Source organism: Pholis gunnellus (genome assembly GCF_910591455.1).
Source record: "Pholis gunnellus genome assembly, chromosome: 14".
Taxonomy (NCBI): domain Eukaryota; kingdom Metazoa; phylum Chordata; class Actinopteri; order Perciformes; family Pholidae; genus Pholis; species Pholis gunnellus.
Genome location: NC_136541.1, coordinates 3921921 through 3945828, shown reverse-complemented (window position 1 = coordinate 3945828; position 23908 = coordinate 3921921). Strand labels below are relative to the sequence as shown.

Sequence of the window (23908 nt, the reverse complement as noted above, 5' to 3'; positions counted from 1 at the left end):
TGGGGGATTTTTAATGAGGTTTTTTGTTACTTCTGAAACAAACTGTTTCCCTCCAGCTCTCTCTTGTTGCTCCTTTCAAGCGATCTGCTCAGATCAAAAAGTTCCCGTCATGTTCATTCCAACAAAAAGGAGTTGATTTAGGAGACTAGAGCCGTCTCGTCCTTTGTGATTTTGGAAGGAGAAGATGCATTACTCCGAGAGCACAGAACAAGATGAAACAATATCCCGGCATCATACAAGTAACTTCATTTAGAAATGGTTCTCTGAGGAAGCAGACAGCAGAGCAGCAGTATTCAGAGCAGAGAACAACCACACTGACAATGATTTCCCCCGAGGACAGGGGGCTGTTGGTGCAGCAGTGTCACCGTAATAGATTCTGTGCGTGTCCCTTCAAATCCCATTTTTAAGAAAATGCAAAATGCAGCACAATATAAAACTGCAAACTAAACCAAACTAAACTGGTGGACTGGGATGATTCAGAAGGGCAGCTGTGACTCTCATCACTGCTTCCAGGCATCTATACAAGATCCTCTAAACACCAGACGCCATGTCTGCCCATAAACACATATCTCATATCTGGCTGCATAACCATGAGCATAAAGAAAACCCTTGTGGGTATTTGCGCCACATTTTAAATGACAACACACCGATGAGGGCGATAAAGGTGTCACACCTACCCACCACAATGTTGTGGTACCCATAAAGTAAAAAAGACCCTGTTGGTTATTGCTGTTGTATTCTAAATGATGTTCACTTCGGGTAAAAGCTAGAAAGCTATGCATAAAACAGAAAGCTGAAACCGACTTCGATTACCGCCTCACAGTTTTATGCCTCCGCCAACAAGTCAAATTGCAGTCTCCATCCATGTGAATTCTTGAGTTGTGGCTCAAGTGACCTTTGACCACCAAATTATAATCAGTTCATCCTTGAGTCCAGGTTCACGTTTGTGTCAAATTTTGTGCCAAAGAAATCCTCTCCGGGCGTTCCTGGGTTATCGGCGTGAAGGCATAAAAACATCGTCTGAGCTCTGAAGACAGAAAGCTAAAGAGAAACAAAGAAGAGTTGATCTTTGTGCCTTCATCCTCAAAAGACTAAACCATTGCTGAAGCAAAGAGCTAAGAACAGCGCATACATTTCAGATTTGGTCTGCTTTTGCAGCATGTAAATCAGCGTCAGTTTTACATTTCTTACTCTGTTCAATTTAAAGAAGCATATAAATGTCTTCTTTAATATGCCACTTAAGACTTTTGTGGAGTTTTGGTTCACTTTGGTCAGAGCCAGGCTAGTTGTTTCCCTCAGCTACCATTTCTTTATGCTAAGCTAGTGTAGCAAGCAGTGAAAATGTCCCCGCTGGGCCACCGTATGAAGGGCCAGTGGCTCACTTGGAAGAAAGTGATGTTCCTGTAATGCATCAGAATTAAACAGCATTTGAATCAAAGTGTGAGGACAGATGATGGCGCTCTTTGCTTCTGTTACCAGCTCTGTCAAATCAGATCACAGCACGCAAACAAAGTCCTGATGAAGCAGATACGCTTCACAAATAACAGTGTGGTTCTTTCCTAAAATCAATTTGAGAATATTAAATGTTCAAGAGAGACACTTCAGATTTACTGCGAGAGTTTACAATGATATTTAGTGAGAAATCGTGAGTTTACAGCCTGGTGCACAAAGCCAGTTTGGTGTGGAAGAACTAAACTGGTCTGCACAGAACGCGGGCCTCAACCCGATCCAACACCTTTGGGTTGAACACTGGCTGACTTCAATAACGCTCTTGTGGCTGAATGGGGTCAAATCCCTGCAGCTAGATACCAAATATTTGTGAAAAGGCTTCCCAGCTTCCCTGAGCAGAAGTTAAATTCAGGTCAGGAAGGTCAAGACAGCTGAGTTCAACCTTAAATAAACAATATTTCGCCTCCAGGATAGTTTGCTATGGATTAAGTCTGTAACCTCAGGGTTTTTACACGGATCCAGATTAGACTCTGACTTCCAGGTTTCACTGACACGTCACTCTAATCCGGATTACATCTTCACCCTCCAGCTCCTACTCACAGCTCAGCTCGATCCGGATGAAGTCTTTGATGCCCAGGTTTTCCAGGAAGACACCGGAGGAGGCCGTGGTTTTAAACAGGAAGGAGACGTCTGCGCTCAGCTCTCCGTGGAAGGTGGGGAAGTGGAGGTACGACGTCTCCTTGTCGAAAAACGCAGCGTTCCAGAAGTTCTCTGAGAAACACGATGAAAGCCCACCGTCAACAATCTTCGAATGGATATCACGCAGCAAACAAATGAGGCATCACGTTCAGTTAATGAGCTTACACGAGGGGCTGATTTCTGTTACGTGGTTTGTTTGATGTATCATGTCACATATTTATTTATCTATCGGCCCGGGTAGAAATAGAACGGCTGTAATTACTAATAATTAGCAAAACAGCCTGCTTTGTTCTACCTTGTAATGCATTTAATGAGAAGCGAGAGTGTGAAAACTAAAAAGGAAGTATTCATTAGCAACAGTTCTGCTAATGATAATTAGCTTCTAGATGTGGTGGTGCTCTTACCCAGGAGAATTCACATTAAACACCTAATATTGTATTTCCAAATCAGGCCTGAGAGGAATCAGTCTCTCAGAAATAACGAGTTATTATCGGCGGATGGATTAAAACACTGTCTGAATGTAGATTTAAGTCCTTCCACCAGTTCAACAAAACAGGAAACAGTTTTTCCCAGAATATAAATATTTCTGTCATCTCTCCATCATGTGTAACCAGGCAACCAGAGCTGGACTTACTGTCTCCATAACAACTGAGCGGTCCCACTCTGTAGGCGGCCTCTGACTCCGGCCTCTGGATGTCACCCAGCACCAGAGACCTGACAGGGAGGCTCTCCTCATGGGTCAGCAGGCCCGAGTCTTCAGTCCTGGGGGAGGATGAGGAGCAGGGGGAAGAGGAGAGGGAGAGCAGAGATGAAGAACAAAAAGGAGAAAGAGTAGGAGGTGACGGAAGGAGTGACAGACAAAGAAGAAGAAGGAAGAAAGAATTAGGATTTGGAGAAGAGAATGAGAAAGAAGGGAAGTAAAGGTTGAGGAGACGATGAAGAAGAAGAAAGATAGAGAGAAAACAGAATGAAAGAGAAGGTCAATAGGGAGGAGGAGGAGAAGGAGGGGAACAGATGAAAAAGCAAAGGGAGGAGGACAAGAGGAAGAGATGAAAAGTGGAGGAGGAAGAGGAGGAGGGGAGAGATGAAGGGACAAGACAGAGGGGAAGCAATAAAGAGTGAGGAGGAGGAGGAAGGGAAAGGGGGGAGGAAATTAAGATGAAGCACAAGGAATAGGAGGTGATGGTGGGATGGAGAAGGAAGAAAGAACAGAGAAAGAACAAAAAGGGAGGAGATGGGGGAAGAGAGGAAGAAGAAGAGGAAGTAGAGGAAGAAGAAGTAGAAGAAGAAGAGGACGAGGAGGAAAATGAGGGGCAAGAGGAAAGATTAAAAGGGGAGAAGGAAGAAGAGAAGGGAAGAGGGGAGGAGATGAAGGAAGGAGACAGAGGGAAAGCAATAGAGAGTGAGGAGGAAGAGAAGGAAAAGAAAAGGAACCAAGAAATGAAATAGAAGCAGAAGAAGTGGAAGGAACAGAGGGAAGGCAATGAGATGATTAATATTAGAATAAATAATCTCAGAAAGAAGACAAAGAACTTTTATATTCAATCAAAAACTTGAACATAAATGCTCATTATTGTGCTCATCTGCCTGTCTGGTAGAAAACTGTTCAGCTAAACCACAACAGGGCTTCAATAAGCGGACACAACCTGTGCCGTCTGAGACAATTTTCCAGGAGGACATTTAAATGGTGAGCCGGATCGTATCATTTCCATCCCGACACTCAACACTCCATCCATGCCAATTTCTGTGAGAGCTATTTGCCAAAGCAGCGCTCCAGACAGACAGCTGAGTGAGCAGCTCCCGTCCATTTACACCCATGTTCGGCTCTATGGGCCTCTGATAATCTTCATGCCCATCTCGATGTCAGGCGAGGCATTGGAAGCGAGAGGTGTATCTTCACTCTGAGGGTTTTCTGATGAATGGTTCGTAAAAACTGTGTCAGCATTGAACAGTTTGACAGTTTGAAACCGAGAGGTAGATGTACGGAATGAGCCGATCATAACACCCATCATGCACCTGCAGAGTGAGGAGTCAAATCTCTACTTTGCAGGGCATGTTTCTGAGTTTTGGTTCGGTGCAAGAAGTCCTGTTTTGTTTATCGTATTGTCACCGGAGGGACTGCAAATAAAAATGTACAAAAAGTTCAACAGAGAATGCATCTGTCCTACGAGGATGCACAATATTTAAAACAATGCAGTCCAATATAACAATGTCACAAAATGTACCAGAGATACATCATCATCTTTAGGACAAAGTTATCAACAAGAGGGTTAAAGGAGTTTTTTCACTGAGTGTAAATAATCAATCAAACAAGAATGACTCATCTTTGCTTATACAGTAGTAATAACCATGTCTATATATTAAGTTCAGTACCACTCTATGCGGTCGGCGTCACAGTTGCAGTAGTGCTGTGGGTCCACGCAGTCGCCCTGCAGGCCGCAGACACACTGCTGGCTGCCCGGCTGAGCTCCGCCCCAATAAGTCTGGACACGACCGGGACCGGGACCACCGAGCCACCAGCTGAACGGAGAGCCCTCTGAAACACACACACGAGCAAACACACCTTTAACTTCTCCGATCATGTCCAACAACAACACTGACCGTGTTATTGTGACATATTCCCGCCACGAGACGGCCGATCATTTCCTACAGAGCTGAGCCAAAAGAACCTGACCCGTATGTGGATGGTCAACTAAATACTGGACCATCGTCATATTTTACTCTTTTGTCATGTCTTGGCCGATGTGTTTTCGCTTCACAAGAAGATATTCCTCTTTGCAAAATGCATGAAAAGTAGATTTCAGCCTATATAACGTTTTCATCAACACATTTCAGGCTAAAATATTAAGCTTGGAGAAGGGCCTCGTCAATTGTTATGTCTTCAAAGTCATTTTAATGAATGCAACCTAATTCGCGCCCTCTAATTAACAAAAACGAGATTATAAAAAGGAAAACTAAAGCTACATTTTATTTTTACTGTTAAAAACGTTGTGAGACCATCACTCACGAAACTGCAAAGAGATGCAGGACTCTTGCAGGACACAAAAGTTACACTGATGCACAATACCGTGAGCCGCATTATGTCCTGAGATGAACAGCGCAGTGAGGAAATAGCTGAGCGCTGTACGGGAAAGAGAACCCATCTCTCAGCCTCTCAAGATGAATCCAGTGTTTGAAGCTGGGGGAAGTCTGCCAGCTCCTGCCCCTTATGCTGAATACATTGTTTTTGGATGGAGGACGATGATACTATATGGTGAAACAATGTATTTCGCATCTCTAGGGTGTGTAGGTGGAGAGGAAAGAGAGAAGGTGATTGGAAAGGTCTCTGCTGAGTCTGCAATTCTTTATTTTCCCAGAGAGCAGCAGGGGGGTTTGTAATGGAACTTCTATCTCTCTTTTTCCACCACTTTCATCCATCATTTTCTTATCCGCCCCCCGAAAAAAAAGTTGCTTAACCACTCAAATGTCTGTCTTATGTAGTCTTGGTAGTTCCACAGTAGAGAGAAACTTTGAGGATGTGTCCTTGTCATAAATAGTTTAATGGATCCACTGGATCACTGGTAATCTGAAGAATTCCTAATGCATGACTTAAAACCTTTACTTGGTCTTCCTGGATCCACCTTCAGTGAATTACCAGACATTCCCTTCTGGTTGCAGATCCAGAGATAAGACCAGAACCAAACAACAAGTTAGAGAGTCATTCATTCCTACGTCAATAGTCCAACTTAACAAGCTGTTAGTGCAACGTGCAGTACAATAACCCTCTTTAACCCATTTCAACAAGCTGTAGGGCAACGTGCAACATCGGGAGTCGGGAGCATGTTAGGTTATGTAAATACATAGTAATGAGCAAAATCACGATCATGGACTTTTCTTGTTGTTTTAATTGTTACTATATTATGTGTGTTGTTTACTCTGCTGAAACACAAATTGCCGGTTGGGGACATTCAAGTTTTCTAAGTCGGTTATGTAAATTGCGTATGATACATTTTTTGTAATTAATGATTAGACTAATTGTTTCACCACTTTATCTACTCAAATACACAAAACAATTAACAACGCTGAGAATCTACAGCACAGCGTTGCTTTGAGGTAATTGTTTATACCACGTTAACCATCTTAGATTAGCTGATTAGCATAATAACATTTGATAATTATCTCTAAACTTAAAGCAGAGGCTGATGGGAGTATCATTAGTTTTGCAGGTATTTGGTTATAAACCAAAGTGTTGGACAAAGTCAGAGGATCACCAAAGTTGTCAAAATTTATCTGGAGGGCGACGTGAATGTGAACCAATCTGAATTTCAAGGTAATTCATTCATTCATTAAACTGACACAATCATAGGCACAAAGACTTGCAAAGAAGAAACATAATAATAAATTAAAACTGCGAGCAGTGATGAACGGGCCCTCGCCTCCCTTGCGCGTCGGGGCCGGCGGCGGACTCCGGCCTGAGCGTCGGAGAACGTCCGCGACCGCGGGACGGCGCGTCCGCGAGCGAGACGTCGTCGATCCCGCGTGGACCGCCCGATGCTGGAAATGATGCTTTGCAAATAGTACTATGCTGAGGAAAAATGACACCGAAATCAAAATGGCCGACTTCTGGTAGGTTTTACAGCACGGTGCCAAGAGACTTATTTTTAAGTCTCCGCAGGATACGTGCGCCTACCCAGTTTCGTACCTGTAGCTCAAACGTAGCGCTGGGGCTGCTCTTTTGAAATATTGTAGGGGGCGCTACAGAGGCAATTTAAAACGGACAAGGCTAAAAATCGTACCACATATGTCTTCCGATGCCTTTGACACATGTGCAAAGTGCCATGAATTTTTGAGCATCCTAACCTACTATGCTATGGAAAAATGACACCAAAATCAAAATGGCCGACTTCTGGTAGGTTTTAGAGCATGGTGCCAGGGGACTTATTTTTAAGTCTCCGCAGGATACGTGCGCCTACCCAGTTTCGTACGTGTAGCTCAAACGTAGCGCCGGGCCTGCTCTTTTGAAATATTGTAGGGGGCGCTACAGAAGCAATTTAAAACGAACAAGCCTAAAAATCATATCACATATTTCTTCCGATGCCTTTGACACATGTGCAAAGTGCCATGAATTTCTGAGCATCCCAACCTACTATGCTATGGAAAAATGACACCAAAATCAAAATGGCCGACTTTGATAGGTTTTAGAGCATGGTGCCAAGAGACTTATTTTTAAGTCTCCACAGGATACGTGTGCCTACCGAGTTTCGTACGTGTAGCTCAAACGTAGCGCCGGGGCTGCTCTTTTGAAATATTATAGGGGGCGCTACAGAGGCAATTTAAAACGGACAAGGCCAAAAATCATACCACATATTTCCTCCGATGCCTTTGACACATGTCCAAAGTTTTATGAAATTTTGAGCATCCTAACCTACTGAAACAAATTTCCTTCCGCCAGTAGGTGGCGCTATGAGTTTTTTGAATTTTTTCAAATCAGGTATGTTCAGGCTTGAAGTGGCATCATGCACAAGAAGTTTTGTGCAAATTGGATAATGTACCTTGGAGTTATAACAACTTCAATTTTGCATGGCGAACGATGCGTCGCCACGGCAACAGCGTTCAACGAAAACACACAATACTTATGATGGCTCTTCATCAATGTCCTAAGACTATCCTTACCGATTTTGAGACTAATCGGGTCACCTGGCTAGGAGGAATAAAGAAAAGTATAAAATATGACATTTCCTTCAGCCAGTAGGTGGCGCTATGAGTTATTTCATTTTTTTCAATTTAAGTATGTTCAGGCTTGAAGTGGCATCATGCACAAGAAGTTTTGTGTGGATTGGAGTATGTACCTTGGAGCTATAACAACTTGATTTTTCAGAAAAATGATGCAAAATGGCCGCCACGCCACGTCAAGGTTCTTCGACGAAAGCGCTAGCTTTTAATAATTTTTAATCACAAAGGTCTTAAGAGCACCCTGAACAAATATGAAGTCGATCGCATAAATGCTCTAGGAGGAGTTCGTTAAAATACGAAGGCTGCAAAATGCGAAAAGTGCCAAAAAACACAACTTTGCGGGTTTACTGTAGCGCCCCCTATTGGTTGAATGCAACACAAATCACAGGGTATGTAACGGTATGCGATGTGCACATATGCTGAAAGTTTCGTGAATTTTCGACACTGGGTTGAGAAGTTATGTGTATTGATATTAAGCCACGCCCCTAAGAAGTTCATTGGTCCATATCTTTTCAACGCAAAGAGATATCAAAAAGCTTTTGATAAATCTGAGTGATCTACATCCACTAATGATCCACAGCAATTTTGGTAGCAATAGGAGCCAGCGTGTAGGAGGAGTTTGCAAAGATGTGTTTTACACTAAATTCAAGATGGCGGAAAATCTAAGTAGGCGGAGCTTAGGGGTCTGAGAGGCTTTTTTTTAGATCTAGTGGTTTCGGACATGTGTGTTGAATTTCAAGTCAATCGGACAAACTGGCCGAGGGGCGTCGCCGGCGCGACTTGTAGGGGGCGCTAGAGAGCCATTTTTTTAAATGCATATTTGCAACCTATATAATATGAAAATTTTCACCAGACCTGACAAGTCTGCAAAATTTGGTGAGTTTTTGGGTATGGGCAATACTCCAAATATGCGCTCATTGACGACAAATAAAAATCAGAATAGGAATAATAAGAACCCCTACAATTTCAATAGGGCCTTCGCCGGCCCGACGTTGTCGGCGGCTCGGGCCCTAATAAAACAACTAAGAGTTAAAGCAAATTAATCAACTAAAACAAGAACAACTGGAACTGAAGTATGATGAAATAAAAAATGCAAAGCTTTAGATTTTGTTTGCATGTTATTCCATGTTGCAGGTGCACAATGAGACAAACTGGACTTTCCACACAGACAACACATTATGCAACATAATCCAATCATTTGAGTGTGTTCGCTAAGGCCTCATAAATAAAACAAAACCCTGAATCTATCACGTCTCACAGAGAAAGAGGAGCCACCCAACCTCAGCATACAGCTCACAATGATGAGTATTATAATCTCCCTCTGACAGATGTCGAGACATTTCCATTTAAAATCACAAATGTCAACATCATGGTGGCGCTACAGACAAAAGCTGAAGAACCACTAACGTCAGTAGCATTCATTCTCTAGGCTTCACGAATGTCTGAACTCAAGTAATACCACTCAGAGATCAGTCTGGATCAAGGTGGTGAGCGACAAACCTAGAGCCACACTGCTAACATGGACACGTGTCCCTGATGTATCTAGCTGTGTTTCTTTACACTTAATGATGCTTTCTTCTTGTATTATGGACTGGACAGGAAAGTGGTGGCTGTTGCGTTACCAAGAAGAATTCAATGGAACTTGGTGATCGAAGTGATTCACCCTCTTTTTCTAATGCTCACCACCTCTGAGCACCTCCGAGCACAAGAAAAACACGTGAGTTTAACAAAGGAAACACGGATCGGACTCAATACTCATTTCTCAAAAGGAGGCGGTATTAAAACAAATCCTGAAAAATCCATTTGTCTGACTCATTAGTGAAAGAGAAGAAAATCCCTGAAACCACATCAAGTTTGCAGTAAAGAGCGTAATGATTTTGTTCTGGTGGAGAGAGAGAGCGAGTCCCAGCAGAAGAGAGGCTGCTTAACAAAGCTCTCATTATCTTTTATTTAACCCAACAAGACAATTAAGAACAAGCTCTTGTTTACAGTCTTTTCTGATTCCAATGTGCACTTGAGGGGTATTGAGGGAAAAGGGAGGAACCAAAACCCCAGAGGGCTCTCCCTGAAATAAGATTAAAGGATTAAAAGATTAAGATTAGATAAGAAAGTGAGATCTACTTTCTGAGTATAATCACAAACACAGAATTTAATAAGATTTTGGCTCCAGTAGAGTTCATTACATTTGTTGAAAGACAAAGTAAGAAGCTGACTTTTGAATGCTCTATAATCTGTCATTTCCAGAGAGGCAATAACAAAATGAGTCAAAATATGAATAAAACAGCACAATCTGTCTATTCAATGTATACCGTTAGCAGCTGGTTAGCTTAGCTTAGCGCACAGACTAGAAACAGGGGGAACAGTTAGCCTGGCTCTGTACAATATTAACAGAATCTGCCCCTCTAAAGCTCACTAAATAACATGTTCAATCAACACTTATTTATTCAAAGTGTAGAAACACCAATTTGCAATTTCAATGGAGGATTATGTGCCAGACTATTTCTGGCTTCTGAGTAGTTAGAAGAAACTCCAGGAATTTACTGGTTCCATCCAAGAAATAGACGTCAAATAATAGTCTGGCACATAATCCCTGTAAAACAGCAAATTGTAATTTGTACATTCCGGTGTTTGTGCGGATGAAACAAACATCATATGATGTGTTAATAAGTGAGCTTTGGAGGTTCTGGTGAGCAGACTCTGAGACTCTTCGTCAGAGGTAGGCGAGCTGCTTCCCTCTGTTTCCAAACTGTAGCCTGGTTCAGACACGAGAGTCCTATCAATCTTCACATCGAGCTCTGTAAACCTGTTTCCCCAAATGTCCAAACTATTCCTTCAAAGTTAATAGAGTAAATACTTGGCTGGGCAGCTGTTCCAGGTGAGCAACTCTATATCTGACAGCATGAGACGAGCTGTACCCGACAAAGAAAACACACGAGGAGACATCCAGCAGCTTTCCTAATGAGGCTTTACCCGGAGTGTTGAGGAGGCGGGACTTCCTGCAGTGGTAGGACAGCTCCTGTTCGCAGTGCTCCGATTGGCTGATGACGGCCAGCAGCTGCTCATCTTCTGTGGAGTAGTCAAAGTGAACCGAGTGCTGGTCTACACCTGGAGACGGTCGGACTCTGGTCAGCTCTGTGTTGTTGTGCTGGATCACCATCCACGTGTTCTCCTCTGGTGGGGGATAGATAGATATATACATTTGTCTTTATTACTGATAACTTACTGTTATTGATTGATTTTCATTTGTAAATTGTTCTTTCTTATTTGTAATATATGTGGTATCATACACTGGCCTTTGCAACAACAGCAATACTCAGTCATGCAAATATATATATATATATATATATATATATATATATATTCATATATGGAGTAAGGATTAAATTAATGATATATTACCTGCTTATTAGTGAGTTTAAAGTAGCTTGGTAGCCATATTTTTAAACTTTATTTATGTCTATTTTCGAGAGCCAGTCCAGCTGTTTCCCTACTTTTCTTTATGCTAAGCTAAGCTAATCGCCTCTGGCTCAAGCTCTATATTTAGAAAACAGGCATGACAGTGGTATCAATATTTTCCCGATCTGGGAAAAACTGCTTCTGCTGTTATAATCGTCAATGAAATCTAAAACTCAAAATACTTCTACCGTAAGCAATTAATTTACCTGTTAACTGCTTTGAATAAGTGTCACACTATCTTGCTTATTGTGACATATTTATGAATGTCTGCTCTTCTTTATTTCTCAGTCTACTAACAGGCATGTATTGAGGATGAACTGTATTCTTGTCTGAATTAAGATGAACTAAATCACACATCTTTGAAGTTGAATTTATGAGAAAGCGACGGATACAGAGAGAGAAAAAAAAAGAGAGTGGGAGAATAAAAGAATATCATCACTATTAAGATTTATATACGTACACAAATTATATGAAGCAGAGAGACTTAATTATTCATATTCATATGATTAAACAAAAGACATGACAGAAGAAAAAGAGGAGAAAAGGGGGGATGGAAGATAAAGTGGATCAGAGCGTGATGAGAGGAGCATCATCATTTATAATTATGTAAATTTGAATCATAAAAACCTTGAGTGATGATAGGAGGAAGAGGGGGAGTGAAAGTGTGTGTGTGTGTGTGTGAGAGAGTGTGTGTGTGTGAGTGAGTGTGTCACCTGTCATGTTGCAGTAGACCAGCTGCGGTCTGATTGGTCCGCTGCCGTCCACGTCGATATGAAAATGTCCCGACGTGTTGCCGTTGTGTTTGTACGCCTCGCAGGACTGTTCGTGCACAGCTGGGAGGAAAATAATGAGATCAGCTCAACATGAATCACATCAACACGTCGGCTGGCAGACGCACACAGGAGCTGTGAGGGGAGGAGGACTACACACTGTGGAGGATTATGCGGACTGCCGCCATTGAATCACTGTCTCATAACCAGAGTGAAGACAATCATCTTCAGTTTTATTTCTGCAGCTGGCGTCCCGTAAAGTAAAGATTAATCCAACTGGAGAGGACAGTAATGACTGATGGGAGTACAGAGACTCAATAAATAAAACTTTAGACCTTCATCAGCCCTGCCTCTTCCTCTCTGTCTCCATGGGTCTTCCTCCCTCCTCTCTCTGCCTCTCACACACACACACACACACACACACACACACACACACACACACACACACACACACACCAGTTCATCCTCTGTAATCAAAGAATCAAGGCCTTCCAGTCAAATCCATATCTCAAGGTTCCCACACTCTGCTCACCTGTTTCTCTCTCTTCTGCTCCAGAGCCAAAGGCCTTTTATTCATCACATTCCCTCAGTGTGGTTAGAAGAAGGTTTCCACAGAAAACACCAGCAATAAAAATGAGACCAGGGACGTGTGGGAAACTCTCCTCTTATGGTTTCAAGGATTTGACTCGAGGGAATCGGCACCTCACCCCTGGTTCATTTATTTATTCAGCATTTGGCAGTTTAGTCACAGCTACAGTCTCATTGACCTTCGTCATATCTCTCACATGCAAACAGGTTTTATGATACTATAACCACTGGAAAGAAGAGAGGTGCAGAAATCAAATATAGCTCACAGGAGCTAACACTGTTAGCTCTTTCAGCACTGTTGCTGTTGTTTGCGCTGCTAGCGCTGTTAGCATCGTTAGCTACTAGCTTTCTGTGATTCGTGTTTGTTTTTATTGCATTATGTATGAAGCAGTTGCCTTTTTAAGTGTGCCCAACGAATGAAAATGTATAATCTGTGTTTATTGTGTTAATGTTTTAATGGTTTTGTACCACAGTATGTTTCATCTAATTTTATTTCTTTCTCTGTTTGTTCTGCCTCTGATTTTAAATTATGCAGGAGGCAAGAAAATCATCATCATTCTGTTCGACACACTGCCTCATTCTTATTCTTTTTATTATGCCATCAGTCCTGTGTCACCCTGCTCCCTGTCCATCCGTCTCTCTTCATACAGATTGGTGGTCATGTGCTCATGTTGGTCCGACAGGTGACTTACAGCTGTGGCAGGTCGCTCCGTTGTAGCCGCTCTCAGAGCAGTTACAGTGGAAGACGGTCCAGGACTGACTGCAGCGGCCGCCGTGCTCACAACGACTGGGAGAACACCTGAGGAGGAAAGAGAAATACATTCATCAGGGTTGATTTATTTGCCTGTTATGGTAACGTAACCTTTTGGAAACAGTTCTCTTGGATCTTCTGCCAAATAACAAAAAGGCAGCTGAAACCAAAACACTGAGTCTGGAGGAGTTAACATTTGATATGAAATCACCATTTAGATTTTGGCTGATTCACCTTCGTCTTACAGCACAGGGAGTAAAAATGGCTCTTCAGCATAACTGCATTTGCACACATGGTTCTCGTAAACCCAAATTAAAAGATGCACTCCCTGATTTTGTCATAAAACCCAATCACAAAATGTCATCCTGGCCACTGTGATTTGTGTTGAGATAAAAAAAAACATCCACAGCGAGTTAAGAGTTATGTTTTTTTAATTTGAAGATGCTATAAAAATATCAGGGAGGGTATCCTCGCAGTAAGAAGTTTGATTATAGCATTTGCATGCTTCATAGCATCGTCTGGATCCTAGAATAATATAACAGTAGAAGGTAATAGAGAAAAGGAATATACTGTAAAAATCAATGTACAGTGAATTTACAGAGCATTTCAATGTTGGCACTATTAGTTGCGTTTTAATCTCTAAAAACAGATATCAGAATATGAACGTAGAACCTGTGGGCAATGGGACGAGATTTTTTGGTACCGGAATGGTTCTGGTTTCCGTTTGTAGTCCGAGCAGTATTGACCAATCACGTCTTAGCAGGCTTTGGTTGCATGCAGGTAATCAGTCCATGCAGAGAGCCAAGAAAAGGCGGAATGCTTTGACTGCTGAGTAATCCAGACAAGTTGACGTGTCGTGGAAGAGGAACTCCACCGATCTGGCACATTAAAGTGCGTTCACGGGTTCTGGGTTGTTCTTTTGTCTCAAGTGATGTCACTTGAGTCCGAATCGCTGGTGCGGAAGACTAAAATCTGGGGGCGTGAAGTCGAGTTGCACCGTGGGTAATATAGGCGCTAGGTTTTGACATGGAAAAGAAACGCGGCATTTTGCTGTATCGATTTAAAAAGAGACTAAACCGACGGTGCACACTTTCAAGGGAACTGAAATAACTGATGCATAACGTTTGCCTTACTGTGGTTATGATGAAAGCATTAGTGGACATTTAAAAGCCATGAACGTCCTCTGACTGATACAGATAACGTCTTGCTCAGCCCTTCCTGCTTCATCTTTGTAAGAATAGTGATGATCGGGGGCACTATGCTTTCAAACTGCACCACCTTTCAAAGAGAAAACTTACTTCATTAAACTAAATGAGCCTCGTATGAAATGCAGCTTTCCATTTCTCGAGGACAAAAACCTTTTCGTCGAAGCTCTTCAAGGTTAGTGTCAAATAGAACATCTTACATTTTTAATATCGGTTTATATATTTATAAAGTTTTGGGAGGTTGTTGGAAAAAAATAACTTTTTTATGTTGAATGAAAAGATGTCTCCTGCAGACACAATTCATTTGAAACACCTTTCACCCTTCAGTGGGATCAGAAGATTAATTTCATTACTTTCTCGCTTTAGATGTTTCTTTCATTTGATGTAAAAAAAGGAAGTTTGCCGCTGAATAGAAAATATTCTTTTAACTTCTTCTCAGCAGCGGAATGAACCGAGCTTCTCTTCTAAAGTGCCGCCACACTGTTTGCAGACGCTCTATGAACACAGCTCCCAGGAGACTTCAGTGAAGCTCTGTGTGCTATTTATGGATAAGTATACTGCTGTAACCATCATGACATCAGTCCCGTGTGGGAGGGAGGAGACGGGACGAAGGGAGCCTGAAGGAGGGTGGCAGCGAAATTCACCTATTTGACACTGAAAGTGAAATTGCCACATTAGAAATAGAACACTCTATTTTGTGTTTTTCTTTCTCTGCGTGAAGATGATGAACAGTTTAGTGGATGTGGGAGGTTTAGAAGCTGCCGTGAGAGCACAGGAAATGAAAAACAATGGGAGAAAAAGCATTCATATTTATGAGTGTCTATTTCTACAGTTCAACACGCTCACAGATTTTAAGATGAGCGGCAAGATCGATATGTCTCTATATTTATAATATGTTGCCACTGATGGCAACCGGGTAGCTGTTACTATATTATATCATATCTGTCACAGAACTTATTATGATCATTTTTTCCCCCCATGTTCTATTTGTTCATTAGTCTGTTAGTTCTGGATAATCCAAAACACACAGAGTCAATAGTTTTCATCGGGACTATTTATTTGGTAGAAAGCAGTTCTGATAAAAACGGTTTAAGGTGAAGTAAAGACCATCCTGAGGACATTTTCAACCCTCAGCACCACAAACAAATCTCATTCCCCTGCATTGCATGGGCGTGGTGATAGAAATCCCAGAGCACGATACCTCAAAAACCTTTTGCACATAAAAAACAAAACTATCGACGTTAAACCGACAGCTAATCCCACGCGTGAGATACTTGAAGACATCCTGTGACCTCATTCTGCTGAGAAAAAGACAGACAGACACAGGACGACAGGAGACGATGAGTAACAGTGTGTGTTTTTTATCCACACTGGTTGCTTTCCATCTGTTGCAAGACCGGCTGGCACCTCCGGGAGGCTTGAGACAAACACACACACACAATTCAACGTCATCTGTGTTTAAGAAGCTTGACGGTTGGTCTGTGTTGTGTTTTCATCCGTCTTAATGTTGCTGAATACATGATTTAGAGTGTGTTTACTTCTATAAACACGTGACAGCGTTTGAGTGTGTTCGCCCGAACCCAGGGTGGAATATTGAGGCGAAAACAGAAGACTGTGCAGAATCTGCAGCCTCCCCTTTTCTTTAGATAAAAGCGCTGACCAAGCAGCCTGTCTTGCCTGCTACAGTGTGACTTTTACCTCCATTTATCTCTATGCTGCTTTAATCTAAGAGTGCGCTGGAGCCTTGCAGATAAAGCATTTCACTTTAAATTGACATTACCACACAGCGTGGCTCTTTCATTTGATATATTTAGTGTTTGTGTGAGTGCGGCAGGGTTCCAGCGCTGACGTACAGTAATCAAACCCAGCCTGGCAGCGGTGACGTCTGGTCTCTCTCTGACTGTTGATGAGTTTCATATTTGGTTCCGTCTTTGTCTAAATGAGTCGACAATTGTACTGACAAGAGCAATGAAGAAGTCCTTCAGTGAGAGAACTTTAGTGTCTTCAAGTTACAACTAATATGTGATCACAGAAATATTTCATAGCTGTAAATATCCATCCTAGTGTCACAGTTAGTCACTGTCACAAGTGTCAAGCGACTGAGTAACACTATCGGGCAAAATGCAATGTGTACGTTGTTTTTTTTTTTTGTGAGAACTATACACACCTGACATTTTTGGCTGAACCATTAATTATCGATTGATACCATGTGACAAGTAATCAACAGCACCAGGATGGCCGAGTGGTTAAGGCGTTGGACTTAAGACCCAATGGGCAAATGCCCTCGTGGGTTCGAACCCCACTCCTGGTATTGTATTACTGAAGTTGATCTCTTCTAGAAAGATATTGTCATAGTCAACACAACTCATAACTGTAGATGATGTATGTATGATAATCTACAAAACATTACAACTCTTCTGTACCTCTATAGGCCGGAGGACTACAACTAAGTAAAATGATAACATTCAGAATTTTTGATGGCTGACTTCAGAGCGGTTGAAATGATTTTTGGAACAGTGGCACAAAAATAAACAGTCTGGAGCGTTGTAGACCAGCTGCGTTTACAAAACAACAACGATCTTTATCTGCCAGTATGGATCATCAATGATCATCAACTGGTATCGGTACATCGGGGATCTCTAAAAGTTATATTTGCTGCTTTTGTGCTGATCCGTGATATGATCCGAACCGTATGTTTTGTGATCAGTTGCACCAATAAACACCACGATATGAGAGAGCATACTGTACCTTAGATCTACATACTTGGGAGTTGTCAAATGAAAAAGTCTGTTCATAAGTAATGTCTAAATCTGCATCCATGTAAACATCAACAACGAGTGCTCGAGGGAGGAATACAGCAAACTGTCGAGCTGGGCTGACACGATGGTTAAAGACTGCAACAGAAGAACTAATTAATAAAGGAGACAGCTCCACGTTGCTGTTGCCTTTTCTTGTTCAATTCAAACTAACATTGATGTTGGGAGACGGGACAAAAAGCGCCGTCTTGTGCGTTAAAGTGTGACACGTTTTTCACCTCCATCTCTTCCTCTCACTCTCAAGCCTTTGACGTCAGTGTTAGACGAGGTTGTTGTTGCCCTCATTCCCAGGTTGTTCACCTCTAACAGGAAACGGACGGACTTCTCTTGACTTTTTGATCACGCTGCTTGCAACGTGACCGCGGTTTAGATCAGAAGTTCTTTAGAGCCCTAGCCCTGCAACAGGACTGGTGGGTCAAGTCTATTAAATGCATGGCTGCTCCTGTGTTGTACTCATCGTATGGGGTTCCACAGCTATTAAGCCTGCACACAGACACACCAACACAGATGTGACTCCCTGCTCTGAGGTCGGAGAAGCGTATGGAAGCAGTGACTGTAACTCCATTTTCCTGTTAACTTTAGATTTTTAAGAGAGTTACGATGAAGGGAGTCGCAGTGGGAGTCATGGTTTTTGTTTTGTTCTGTTCCAGTGAGCAGATCTGAGCGAGAAATGAATCCTGCTGGATAATAAACTGATAAATGTAGAAACAAGGAGATAATTAATTAAACCCACTGGAGCACATTCTCCTTCTCTGGTGAGGATATGGAAAATATCACAATTTCTTTCCATATCATCTCTTATTATAACGTATTACATCAATAGCCATGCTTGCAATATGGTTCTAGTTATATCACTCTGGTCCAAACTGAAATGTCTAAACAACTATTGGATGAATTGGTAAGGCCTTTTGTAGATGCCTAAATGAACTACAAAGAGACATGAACAGAGAACTTTAACACTGCAGCTATCATCGTGGTGCTAATTGAAAGAGCTGATGAATCAGAACAAAGAGACAGACACTCAACGCTTATTGTGGTTTGTCAGATATCAGGAGGATTTGAACAAACAGGGCTGTCTTTGGCGAGTTTATTTCACACCTCAGGTCTCCCCTGAACAATAATTCACCGTTCTTTAATGGAAAAACTGGGAGTGCGAGAGGATGCTTTCGATTGTTTGTTTCTAATTATTCTGGATCCAACGCTCACAACACATCGCTTCACCTCACAAATAAATGACTCTGCCAAGAATTCAAAGAAAAGAAAAATTGCATTTCACTTCTGCAACAGTTGTGTCTGATAAGGACGGAGCTGGACTGTGAATATTGAGCTATCTCTTTCTTCAACATCTATTATTCATCAACCAGGATGGCCGAGTGGTTAAGGCGTTGGACTTAAGATCCAATGGGCATAAGCCCTCGTGGGTTCAAACCCCACTCCTGGTAGATAAGGTTAATGCCCTGTGAACACCTGCTGAGACATAATACATCTCAAATAACCATTGTCTTTATAGCCTGTAGGACTCTGACTTCTATAGATTGTTCAATTTACACAGACGGGTAATAATGATCAATTGAAGACAGAAAGGGAAAAGAGCACCATGATTATTGTACCCCACCATGATCTCTGCTATACACAGACTTTTGGTTTGTTTCCCCCTTTTTGGTTGTTCCATTCGTTTGTTTGATTTGTGTCGGCATGTTCTGTTTGGTTTAAAAAACAGTAGTGTACAAAATACACACAAAATAAAAGAGACAGGATAACATTTAGTGCTGAAGGTTGTCTTCACAGCCTCCCACAAAACATGGAATTTATTCATTTGCCATTTAACATAAACAAGTAAACTAACCAAGAAGATTTCATGGACGCATTACATTATGCGACTCTGTTTGTGTACTACTCTCACAAAAATGCTGTCATTGAAAATGTGTCTTGTTTGGCCAAATTTAAAAATGAAAAACTGTCTCCTATCATATATTACTGAAGACTATAAAGCCTTTCACAAAGAGCACAAATCAGTGTTCAGTGCTGTCCAAGGCAAAAGAAAAGTGTAGCTACAATAACTATATGTTTTGTGTGATCTCTGGTACACTGACAGCTGTTTAAAACAATATAGTGTTTGTATTTGTTCACTCTGACACGCCCATCAACCAACAGAGATATAGATGTCTCAAAAACTGCACTCCATTGAGGGAAAATTAATTCGACCAGAAAACCAATGTAAGTCTGTGCCGAATGCTTTATAGTGAACACTTCCAGATGCCCCACGATATGAAGCTCAAGGCTGCAAACAGAGAGAACACCAGGAATACAATGATTGATGTGTAGCTGCTCAGTAATGGCAGGGAGGGTAAAATGACGGTTCAATGGGAGACCTGTGAGAAGGGTTTTGGTGGTTCTGACCTGTCGATGATGCCACACATGTCGATCTGCAGGTGGCTGTAATTTCCCAGCAGTCTTTGCTGCACCATGATCAGGTCCACCGGCCGGTTCTCCACGCTGAGGAGACGCATGCAGCCCTGAAAGAGGCTGAAGGGATTCTCACAGTCCTGACCGTCAGCAGGACAACCTGGACAGCAAAGAAAGCAGAGAGCCTAAGTGCCTCGATCAAATGAATACAGTTATTTCATTTGTTCGTAGTCCATTTAACCTGGAAACAGAGTTAGTGTAAATGTGTAAGTGTGTGTGTGTGTGTGTGATGATAAAAAGCCTAAGGCAGTAAGAGAACATGCCTGGATTGTAATACGGCTGAGCAAAGAGCGGACGAGATGAGATTTAAGAAAAGGAGGCAGCGAGGAAGCCAGTGGCGAAAGAAAGAGAAGGAGAAAGAAATGAAAAAGACTGGAGGGCAGGAAGAGAGGGAAGAAAACAGGAAGGGAAAGAGAAGAGGGAAAGAGGAGAGAGAAAGGAAGCGAGACAAATGAGCGGAGAAAAGAGGGAGGGGAAGACGAAGCAAACCTCATAACTTTCATTATAAAACAGCCTCGAGCTAAACTTGGCTCAGAACAAACAACTGGAGAGGTGAGACACCAGCTGTTCTGTACAGTAGGAAGAAATGTCACAGTGAACAGTCACTGTATTTGCTGCAACTATAGTTTGAATTATAAAAGTTTCTATGTATATGAAAAGACAACATTTTAACTAAGATTTCTAAAAAGGTAATACAAATAATAATAATAATATAAAGGTCAGGTTGGTTGCATTGACTGACAGTCTGCGTCTTGACATCAAAAGAAAAAGAAACGCATTAAATAGAATAATTCATAAATGAGACGTATTAAATAAGACATTTCAGTAAAATGCCTAAAACTGGGAAAAATGAAATTCAAATGTGAAATACAGCTTAACAACCACAGACCCACTGCCACATGATGATGTACTAAAACCTATCTTGACTGCTAATTTACGCTAAACCCAGATTTTCTACTGTTTGAATATCCAGTGAATACTAATTCAAAGTATCATTGATGCATGTCCGGTATAATGATGCTAAAGACGGTGAACTTCAACAGCTCAGTGAATGACACCTTCTACAGTTTGGTAACAGACATGATTTGTTTCAGTCTTACCACCAAAGAAGAGTTGACTTCCTGCGGTGACGGAGTGGCTGGCGTGAGCGACGCCTCCTTCCTCTTTATCCACAGCGATGGTCAGACGACCTCGTCTGGAGGTCAGCTCCACTGAATGCCACTGACCGTCATTCAGAGCAGCACCTGGGCGAACGTTTAATGATAATCATCATAATTATTATCATTAAATTCAGTCATTTTAACAAGAGTGAATTGTCCAGGCTGTTAGACTGACCTGCACTGAGCTCCAGCAGCGCCCTGCCGGCTTTATGGATCTGCAGCCGGAGTCGGGCCTCGCTCAAGTACAGCCAGACCACGCCCCCTTCCTGAGGCAGGTCAAAGGTGAGCAGGAGCCCCGCTTTGTTCCAGGTCCTGAACTGGAACCCAACGGACACGCCCCCCGACGAGGACGCAGCCGCCGCCGGCAATTGGAGGAAGCTCTGGGGGCCCGGGAACGTCACGGCGACGGAAAGCGACTCAGCACAAGAAAAGGTCACATTGCCCTGAGAGAGAAACATGCAGCGTGGAGAGAGAGAGAGAAAAAATGATTACAAGAGAGATTAAACAACATTAAACATGAATATTAATCAGATGCAGAGGGCGTGCCGATGTGACCTCATGTCACTTGATCTCATCAGCAAGTCTCCTTGAGAATAAAAGCCATGATTACAAACTGAAAAATACTAATGTCACAGAAGAGGTGTGGTGGGAGGTGGGTATGAATGTGAACAGTGCTCTGTAGACGTTTCCGTTGTGGCCCATTGTTTTGAGTAGTGGTAATGACACCGGGTCCATTGCAAAGGCTGCAGCAGTTATATATTACAGTCCCAGCCTTCTGCAGGGAATATCAGCCTGCTATCTTTATAATGCTCCGGAAACACAAATGACATCTAAAAGCCCTTTGCAGAGCTGTTAAAAAGATGTATGGACGTAGGTGGTGGAGGATGCAGCACCACTGCAAAATATAAAGTAAAAAGTGAGCAATAAAATCCCCCAAAGGCTATTGGCTAACACACTGTAAACCCCAAAGTCCCCCTCACACACTTAAACACACATACATCAATTAAAGCTCTAATTCATTTTGTTATCGTACCTTTAAGAATGGCCAAAAGTGGTCTTTATATTAAAAATGACTACAACTAATAGAGCCCCAATTAGATCTTCAGCCATGCATGTGAATCTCTGAACCGTTATTTCTCTGGTCCTTTACTGTAACGACAGACCGTTTATTAGAAATGGTTCAGCTCTGCTCTCCACTTAGCTCGGTCCACTTATCGTCACTGTAGAAACACCTAAAGGTCCTAATGAAAAAGACGAGGCAGCTTTACTGAAAGTCCACCCATCGCCGACACTTCCCTGTCCTCTCATCACTCACTGTCCTCTTCTAAGCGCTCGTCAGCTTCAACAAGCAGCTAGCAGCTAATTAGCAGCAGCGACATGAACCTGCATGTAGACACGCACAACCTCATCTATAATGCATGTGAGGGATTGGTTCAGTGGACTCTTAGCTTGTGTCTTCGTGGTAGCCTCTCTTGTAGCGAGTAAGTCACAAGACAACACCAAGCAGAATCTTTTATCAGCTCGTGGAGGGACAAATTTAGCCTGCAGATTGTATTTTAGGTGGCGCGGCTCCAGCTATTGATGCTGTATTCTCTCTCAGAAATAAAAGCTGAGAGTTTGAAGAGCTGAACATCAAAGCTCCTCGCTTTCCCCAGATGATCAACATGATCTGTCATCATCACATTGGAGGAAAAAAGAAAACTATGTGGTGCCACAGAAGAATCGCAGACTTGTATTTCCCATGGATCTAACTTTTTAAGCTAGTTGCTTGTCTACATCTGATGATGATGAGTATGTGCAGTGTGGATTTTTTTTACGACCTATATGCTTCTAACAACCATATAAACTAACTGAAAACAAAATGAAACATTGGCAAGTGATGATAAGCTTTCATCACGAAGAAAAGTTCAGATAAGAGCAGTTCAGGTAACCGGGAGTTCATGATAACATGTTCTCACCACAACTGTAACTCGGTGGTCTTTGTTTTGAGCTAATTCTATCAGGTTGAGGCCGTTGTACAGCAGGTTTTCCAGGCAGCCGTGGAAGTTCCTCTCAGAGACGAGGCCCTGGACCGCCCCGACACTCAGCTGCATGGGGACAAAAGCGAACATTTGCTGTGAAAATGCAAATGCATATATTGTGTTTACGTAGGCGTGGGTTTTTGTGTCAGAGCAGCGTTGTTCTCCTCTCACCTGCTCGATGTTCCAGCCGCTGAACTCTGCGGGGATTTGAATCCTCTCCGTGTGTTTGTCCACGGTGAGGTTGAGCTGAGCGCTGCGCCGCTCCACTGCTAAATGGTGCCAATGCTGATCATCCAACAGGCTGCCGAGGGAAGCGAGACGTCGGGGTTCAGAGGAGGAAGTACCTGGAAGAGATGAGGGAAGGAGGAAAAGATGGGCGGGGTGGATAGGAGGTGAGAAGAGGAATGATGGAGGAGCGAGAGAAAAGCGCAGGTGAGGAGGAAGAGGGAGGTGACAACGACAAGACGGCAAAGGACGTTGAGGTGGTGAAGGCGTGATAGGGAAGAAAAGGGAGGGAAATAGAGGGCATACAGGGGGAGAGGAAGAAGGAGGGGAAACAAGGATGAAGAGGAAGATCAGGAGAAAGTCAGGTGACAAGAGGTAAGAGGAAGGAGAGGCGAGGACAGGGAGGATGAAGGTGAGGAGGAGGGAAAGTGTCGGGCAAAAGGAGGAGGATGAAGGTGAGCAAGAAGGGAAGAGTGAAGGGAAGGTAGCAGATGATGAGATGGCAAGAAGAAAGGGAGGGGGGAGAGAATAAAGCAGACAGACAAAGAGGATTAATCACATACTGACAAAGTCTTTTAATCAACATATCG

General features: G+C 42.5%; 1 protein-coding gene across 1 annotated transcript in view; it reads right to left on the bottom strand.

Moving 5' to 3' along the window:
- Positions 1-23908, bottom strand: part of LOC306706296 (contactin-associated protein-like 4) — a gene marked incomplete at both ends in the record, with an annotated part of 90619 nt that overhangs the window by 21062 nt on the left and 45649 nt on the right. Inside the window, 11 exons of the mRNA XM_079173309.1 lie at positions 2050-2220; positions 2783-2910; positions 4522-4684; positions 10831-11031; positions 12030-12149; positions 13367-13473; positions 19847-20012; positions 21013-21156; positions 21248-21515; positions 23031-23159; positions 23265-23437. Coding sequence (XP_079029435.1) covers positions 2050-2220; positions 2783-2910; positions 4522-4684; positions 10831-11031; positions 12030-12149; positions 13367-13473; positions 19847-20012; positions 21013-21156; positions 21248-21515; positions 23031-23159; positions 23265-23437 — 1770 coding nt within the window. The remainder of the gene's footprint in view (positions 1-2049; positions 2221-2782; positions 2911-4521; positions 4685-10830; positions 11032-12029; positions 12150-13366; positions 13474-19846; positions 20013-21012; positions 21157-21247; positions 21516-23030; positions 23160-23264; positions 23438-23908) is intronic.